Genomic DNA, 7,876 nt, shown 5'->3' with positions numbered 1-7,876 from the left:
GGAAATAAAAGACCAAATTAATACAGAAACAGGTGCATTGCAAGACTGTTATATGGGAAGAATGGCTCTGACACACATGATTATGGATGAATCTCACCTGTGAGATTGGTGCTATCCTTTTTACCTGCATGGTGAAGAGCATTAAACAATAATTAATACTTTATCTATCTCAGTATCTTTTCATCTCTAATGGTATAAAAAATGATGTCCAAATAATGAATTAAAATTATTATTTATTTAAAACCTTTAGGGTTTTAGTCTCAATTTCACAGAAAGATACACAAATCAAAATGACTAGTTATGTGTAAATTTAAAAAATGAACCTCAATTTGTGCCTCGACTGCTTTGGGATAGGTGTGGTCATCAGCACACAGAGTCTGTAAAAATACAGATATGTTCTAAGTGAAAGATGAATGCAAGTCCAAATAACATCAAAACTGCTTCAACCCTTTTAATTCTTCTATCCTGATTTTCTTTCGGACTTAAAAAAATAAGCATAGAACAAAAGTACACTGTGAATGGACATAATACAAATTACATGATTTAAAACTACAAAGTGATGAATTTTAACAGCTTACCTCACATTTTGCCCTCACCAACTTTTTTCTGCTTTCTCTCCTTTTGTTGTTCTTCTCTGGACCTTTTAAAAAGGACAAATTGAAGGTTTTCTTAAAAAACTGACAGATGTGTAACATGATGTGGTACAGAGCACCATTATTGTTCTTACCTCACAGGAAAGTTTCTTAAGAGAGAGAGACACCACCATCTTCGTATTGTCATCATATCATCCTGTGGACATCACAGGTTCACATTTAATGAAATCTCCAACAGAAAGTATAAACTCTCATCTGTTTCCTTACCTCACTGAAATCACATGATGCTCCCATTACAAAGTAGCGTACACTGTTGAGAAAAATGGGATTATTACATCTATAAAGACCATACAACAATATGTTGGGTGGAGGCGGATGTTACCATGACTACAAACGTTGAAACAGTTGCTGGACAGTCCTTGTTCAGGCAATCCCTGTGGTGTTTAAGAGAAAATTCAAGAAGGGGGAAGAAAATTAATGTGTCATTATTATAACAATTAAATTGAGGTAAAGGACAACAGCCTTACCCACAGTGTTGATTATAAAAATTTAAAGCAGGAATGGTTGGAAATAAGCAGTCTGGTAGCTCTAAAGAACCACAAGTGTCCCATCAGAACATCTCACCTTAACATCATTATAAAACAGATTCTGTCCACGGGCCAGATGACATCTGAAGACAGACTTCTCTGGTGATACAAAGTTTTTAAGTTAAAAATTATCAAGGGCATATTTCACAACATAAAAATTACAAACATGTATGAGAATGAAAGACAGAGGTGAGACAACATCTACATACATTGCAGATATGTTTAAACAAGACGTGGTTCATTCCCACTTAAAACAGAGCATGGACACAACGTAATAGCTACTAACATAAAAGAAAAAGGTTTTTACACATCAGGAAATATACAAATGATTGGTAGAAAAAAGGCATGTTTGATTTAATCACTGTAGATTCTTTAACATTATTGTTACTGTTTTGTAGGATTTAGTAATTAATTTTCATAGTCACAATGACTTACAGATACCAAATATATATTCTGCAAAAAATTAATTGAAATTGTAAAAGTGACATTGCTCAAGCAGCCAAGGGCAGGTGTTAACTAATTAGATTTACTCAATTACTCTGTAACTTTTGACAAAATAAAAAAATTAATTAATTAAAATTAGGACTATTTTTCCATGTTATACTCTTGAGTAAATTTTGTTGATATGCAACCTAATGCAAGTAACTTAACTGAATGAAGAACACATATTAATCCATAAAGAAATAAAACACGATACACAGATAAATGTTTATGTTAGGTTTCTTCTCCTTTGTTAACACTAGAAAACTGGTAAGTATATAAAAACATATTTCATATTTTTCAAGTGTAGTTTTACATACCGTTATGTTGAACCATAGCAGTTTGTGCTATATGGTTCTGTACCTTCTACTACTCATCGGCACTGTATGAGCAAAGAGGAAGACAATGTTTATCGTTCATGCAATACGGGAAAATCTCCTCTCCGTTCCGAATGTTGCAAATGGATAGGTGGATCTGTATAATAAAAATAAAAAACAAAGTTTGAGTATAAAATACATTTCTCAATTAAACATGTTATCTACTTTACTACTTTTATCTAAAGGTGCCATGCAGGATAATAATTTGCTATGCTACATGCTAAAATTAGCCTTCCCCGTATGAATTTCGAATTTCACTAGTTTACAGCTGTTAATTATATTTCCAACCTAATCTAGAAAAGCGTATTGATTTACTATGCGAAAAAATTTTAAGAAGGTAAAATGACCTTTTCTTGACTTTGTGGGTTTGCATTGTTGATCGTGTACCGAACACCAGTGGAAGAACCTCTTAAACTTCTTTCTTTCTTCTTCCTTTCCTCTTAACCCCGCGTCTTTACGGTATTTATATTAGTGATTATGAAAACAGCGCCCCGTTCATTTCCGGAATGCAATAGTCCCATTTCCAAATAAGGTATGGGACTGACGGAAAGGTCCGTCCCCGCCCCTTTCTGTTTGCTGCAGCGAGGTCCTTCTCTCTCCTGCAGCGAAGTCCTTCTTGCTCACCGCGGCTGCGTAGTATCCTTCTCTAGGCAACAGTGACGTTCAGCGTCGGTCCGTAGCGTTCTGGGGTCCTTTAGCTACCGCCACGACAATTTAGCTGACCTTAATATTTCCTGTGTTTTATTTTGGTCATTATTGTTAAACTTAGTGTTGATGTGTGTGTGATAGGCGTTTCTATCGGACAATTATGTATTGGTTCAATACGGGACGCACATTTAACGGCCAAATATGGGACGACTCCGTATTTTATAGGATGGGTGGCAACCTGATTCAGGGGTGCTGAGATACAGTTTTAGGGGTGCCAAACCCCCCTAAAACAGGCCTAGATACGCCACCGAAACAGAGTAAGTTATATAATAGGATATAGCTTTATTTGTCATGTGGTCCACACTCCTTACCAGTTGGCGGCGGTAATGCTCATCCAACGTTTTTTGCCAACCGCCAATAAATTTCAACAACAACAACAAGAAAAATAAAAACTGGGAAGGAGAAGACTCACTGAAGATGTTTCAGAAGTTATTGTGCTGAGCAGCTGTCATCAAAGACCTCAGTTCTGAGTGAGTAGTTCTAACCCAGCAGTGAGACTTTGTCGCTAACAGAAGTGGGCTTCCTGAAGCAACTGTCATGCTGGAAGCTTTGATTAACTTATTTGGCTAAGTATTAGCTCCTAAGATGAACAGAACTGCTGTTGGTGAGCCTGTGTTAGCTGGAATTATCCGAATACAGCGGAAAACAGTTTGTTTTTTTCCTTTTGTTTGATTTTGTTGTTGCTAAAAACTATTTTTTTGCTAAAAACAAACGACAAAAAACCCCAATCAATTACAGGATTACTGACCAAATAGCATTCAAAATGATACGTGTTCAAAACTGGAAGATATTGATTCCGCCTTCACCAATAGTTTACGTTAGACACAAATTATACAAAGCAGTGTGAATAGTGAGGGGCGTCTAATGAAAGATGTAACAGCTTTTTATGTTCTTTCAGTAATCTGGTTTGAGTGTAAAGGTCCAATAGTAAATTGAAAACCTTTGGGTTAATCAGCTCGGTAACACTTTATTTGACTGTGTGTCCATAATACTGACATGACTCCTTCATGTTCATGACAGGTGCTATGTCAGTATGCACACACCCTCAATTAAAGTGTTACCATTAGCGCTTCCAGTACTGGGTCAAAAAAAGACTGATCCAAGTCTGGCTTGATGTAAAGCGACAGAGTTGGGTTATTGGTTGAATGCTATTCGGTTAACCCCAACATATATGGTAAACATGCAGGGTTGTGCAGAGACCTATGGAGGTCTCTGCACAAGCATCCGGAGCGATCAGCTAACAGGTAAAACGGTGCACAATTGCCAACATTCACCCGGATTAGCATGACGAACCAGAAACTAAGGAAATAACCCGAAATATAATTTAAGACTTCGGACTAGCGGTGGAAGACCTTGACATTGGACCGCCGCTGCTTGCTGCTGGTAGTAATATTTCACTAATGTAGCGTCGTTTCTTCTCCATCCGAGTCTCTTCTTTTACACCGAACGTTTGCTTAAACTACAGCATGCAATTTAAACAAAAAGAAAAAAAAGGTTTTACATATGTATTAAAACTTCCACTATGTCCTAAAATAAGACAAATAATTTTTTGAAAAAAACAATCAAGCTCCTCTTGGCATTCTGCAGAATTACTCAGCTCTGTCAGAAAGAACCAATGAGATCCAGGTCTCAGAAAGTTTTCATTTAGTAACTCAGGATTATTTATTGTGATGCAACTTGCATTTGACTTTGAATGAATGTTTCCTTTTTAACTTGACATTACTTGATGTAGGCAGTGTTGTGATACTTATTTCACTTATGTATAATTTAGAGTATTGAGAACCTCACTGTTAAATATTGTTTACTGATTGCAGGATTTTCAGTTGTCCTTTAGAATTGTTGGTATATTATTTTTGCTAATGTTTAGGTGATATTTTGTAAACTTTAAATGCTATGGGTAGAATTTTCCTATAGCAGCTGAGGTTCTGTACTAACTTCTATTCACAGCAGGTCTCCTCTTACACAATTTAGCTAAACACATTTATTTGGCTAAATTGTTACTTTTAGCTAAATACTATTATTGAGGGGCACAAGCTGGCCTCCTGATGCACAGATTAAAAAAGAGTAAAAAGAAAATAAACTCAAAAAGGGCACTTGGGGCATCAAAGATAATAGGGGCATCGGCTCAAGCCCCATCTGCTGCCCCCACTTCCCGTCTTTGCACGTACCTGATAAACCTACCAAAGAGTGGGTTGAAATTAGTTGGCAAAGCTTCTGAAACATCTGCGTAACAAAATACACTTTGAAGAACACTATAACTTTCAAACAATATAAAAAAAGTTATAAAAAAGAACTGCAGTGTTTTAAAACCTCACATTCTAAAGAATTGGTGCTAGTGGTGACTATTCTGTGTTTTTATTAACTAGAATGAAAGTCAAGTCATTTCTTGTAATAGTTCATTTTACTCTGCCAAAAAGTTGTATTGCTTACATTACTTTACACTAAAATCAGAGTTTCAGTATGCTGCTCATTGTAAGTATAGCACTTCAGTTATTTGTCATTGTTATTGTTTTTCCATTATTTTTTTCTATTGATAATGCCTTGAAAATAATATACTTGTAAATATGTTATAACATATATCACACACTTGTAAAAAAACAGGAAATTGAAATGGAAATTTATTGCATTTAAATACTTTTTTATATCATGCAAAACCGTAGCATTTTACAGAAAATTACTTTGCTTATTAATTTATACCTCATGGGATTCTTTTTCAGGTTCAGTCCACAACTGAGGAACATTATTACAATGTCTTACAGACAGACGAAGGAAGAGCTGGATGCTGAGTTTGAGAAGTTCCTGAAACAGGTAATGCACTTAAAATATGGCAGCTACTAAGCTCTTCAGAGAAACTGACATTTAAGGGTTAAGCACTAATCTTACATAAATCCACAGTTTGAAATTTGACTTTGGTGCTAAGCATCATGAACACACCCCAAATGGGGGGAAAAAACCCCTCACCAACCATTGTTGAAATTATCTTGCCACATTTTGCTTTCCCTGTGTCAACCACCATACAGAAGACACAGATAGAAGAATCCAGTAGGTTTACACTGAAAGAGCATTGATTCAGAGTCTGGATCGGTTGGTGCAGTCTCCTTTGTCCGTGTGAAGTGGCACTTTGCTGTCTTTCCATTGAAATTTATTGACATTTTTCAATATGAAAAATCTTTGTATTGAGTTGTTGAAGCTAGGAATATCAGCCATTTGACATCATCAGGTTGAAAAATGGCTACATGTCAATTCGCGATAAACAATAAATCATTTAATTGCACAATAAATTAAAAAGAGGGCGATAATATTGCTTGTTTGTTTTCATTGCATGTCTCTTTCTACTAAGAAAGAGAGAGAGAGTGAAGCTTTTGTCTGCATGACAAAAAGCTTCACTTTGGTGCCTCGCGTTACTCCCTCCGATCTTATTTCCTTGGCAACTGTTAAACACACAGGGAGCTAAAACTCTCAGTTTTCCTCCACTTGGGCTGAACCCAATACATGGGACATGATGACGAGAATGACAAAAGTTTTTTGACCCCTGAGAGGTTGTCTTTGCATTGTTAGATAATTTTTTTGCTATTGGTTAACAATGGTCTCAAAATGACAATATCCTCAATTTTTGCAATAATTTCTGGGACAGTTAATCAGCAGCAAAATTTATTGTGACAGGCCTAATATCAATACTGTCAAAAATATGTTAAGAAAATAATTTGCCTTTTTAAATGCTAAAATTTGATTCATTTATGCCCCTTTTTCACTGGCTCTACTACAGCAGCCCAGTTCGGCTCGACTCGGCTCTATTTCGGAGTGACCGCTTTTCCACTGGCCCGTCTCGGCTCAGGAGCAAGAGACTTTGTTCATTGAGAGAAAACAGCATTTATTTTTCTTCTGTCTGCTTCAACTCTCACTGGAGCTCTGCTATCGCTGCTGGTAGCTGCTTCCTCCTGAAGGAGATCCAGTTGTTATCACGGTTCTCCTCATTTTTCACCATCATGTCAGCCATGTTCCTCTACTTCTGCGATGAAGTAAAACACATGAAATGAAACTTCCACAGGTAGGATGTATTTATAAGAAATCTGCCGAGTAAGCAGTATGTGACATAGCATCGATATGCGCATGCACATTACCACAAAGTAGGACTGATTTACGGGTAGCACAGGTACACCTTTTCGACCGGTGTTGTGCTTACAACACCGGTCGAAAAGTTAACATATGCTCAAAATGGGGTAGGAAGAAGTGAGAACTTATAAACTCCTACCCCTAAACACTTGAGACTTTAGAGTCCTACTGTCATTAAAAAAATCAAAATCAAAGTGGCAGTCAGAAGTAACAGTTAGTAATATTTACCTATACGTTTTCCCATTTTATGCTGGTTTATCTTTCTAAACCCTTACACCAAGTTGTTATCTTCAATACACACCTTATTGCTTTCTGTCCCCATGTGTGTATCTATTGAAAATTACCTCTTTGTACTTTCTTTTGAATTGTGTTAAACTATTGCTTTGTTTTAAATTTTCATGTAACTTATTCCATAACTTTACACCTTTAATTGAAATACAGAAGCTTTTTCTTGTTGTTCTAAAATTGCGGATCTTGAAGTTTGAGTGACCCCTTAAGTTATACCCCCCTTCTCTTTCAGAAAACGTGCTCTGTATGTGCTCAGGTAACAACTTTTTAGATACCTTGAACATAAATTGAGCCATTTTAAATTCTACAAGCTCGTCAAATTTGAGAATTCTGGATATTATGAAGAGCGGGTTTGTATGCTCATAATAACCGACATTATGGATGATTCTAATGGCTCGTTTCTGTAGGACGGTTACCGGATGTAAAGAGCTCTTGTAATTTACTCCCCACACTTCACAGCAATATGATAGATATGGTAAAATCAGAGAGTTATATAGAATATGAAGTGATTTAGCATTCAATACATGTCTAGCTCTAGCCAATATGGATATACTTCTACTGAGTTTACTCTGTAAATGTTGAATATGAGGTTTCCAACTGATTTTGTCATCTATTATTAAACCGAGGAACTAATTAGCAAAAACCCTTTCTAGAGTTACGTCCTCTATTTGAACTTGGATTTCAGTATTTTTATAACAGTTCCCAAAGACCATGAATTTTGTCTTGTCCA

General features: G+C 36.2%; 1 protein-coding gene across 13 annotated transcripts in view; it reads left to right on the top strand.

Moving 5' to 3' along the window:
- Window positions 1-2,661: 2,661 nt before the first annotated feature.
- The window catches only part of cep162 (centrosomal protein 162), a 32,604-nt gene continuing 27,389 nt past the window's right edge, over window positions 2,662-7,876 (top strand). For 4 of the 13 annotated variants that reach the window (XM_044116259.1, XM_044116257.1, XM_044116256.1 and 1 more), the window contains exons 1-2: window positions 2,665-3,002; window positions 5,505-5,553. Coding sequence is in view for 8 of the 13 variants with exons in the window: in XM_044116252.1 (XP_043972187.1) it covers window positions 5,494-5,553 (60 nt within the window). In the remaining 5 variants the exon portion in view is untranslated. Of the gene's footprint in view, window positions 3,216-5,462; window positions 5,554-6,511; window positions 6,794-7,876 lie in introns of all 13 variants that reach the window. The other 9 variants (XM_044116252.1, XM_044116254.1, XM_044116250.1 and 6 more) reach the window with 7 other exon arrangements.

Source organism: Gambusia affinis, linkage group LG05 (genome assembly GCF_019740435.1).
Source record: "Gambusia affinis linkage group LG05, SWU_Gaff_1.0, whole genome shotgun sequence".
In the NCBI taxonomy this organism is placed as follows: Eukaryota; Metazoa; Chordata; class Actinopteri; order Cyprinodontiformes; family Poeciliidae; genus Gambusia; species Gambusia affinis.
This window is presented reverse-complemented; position numbering and strand designations above follow the sequence as displayed.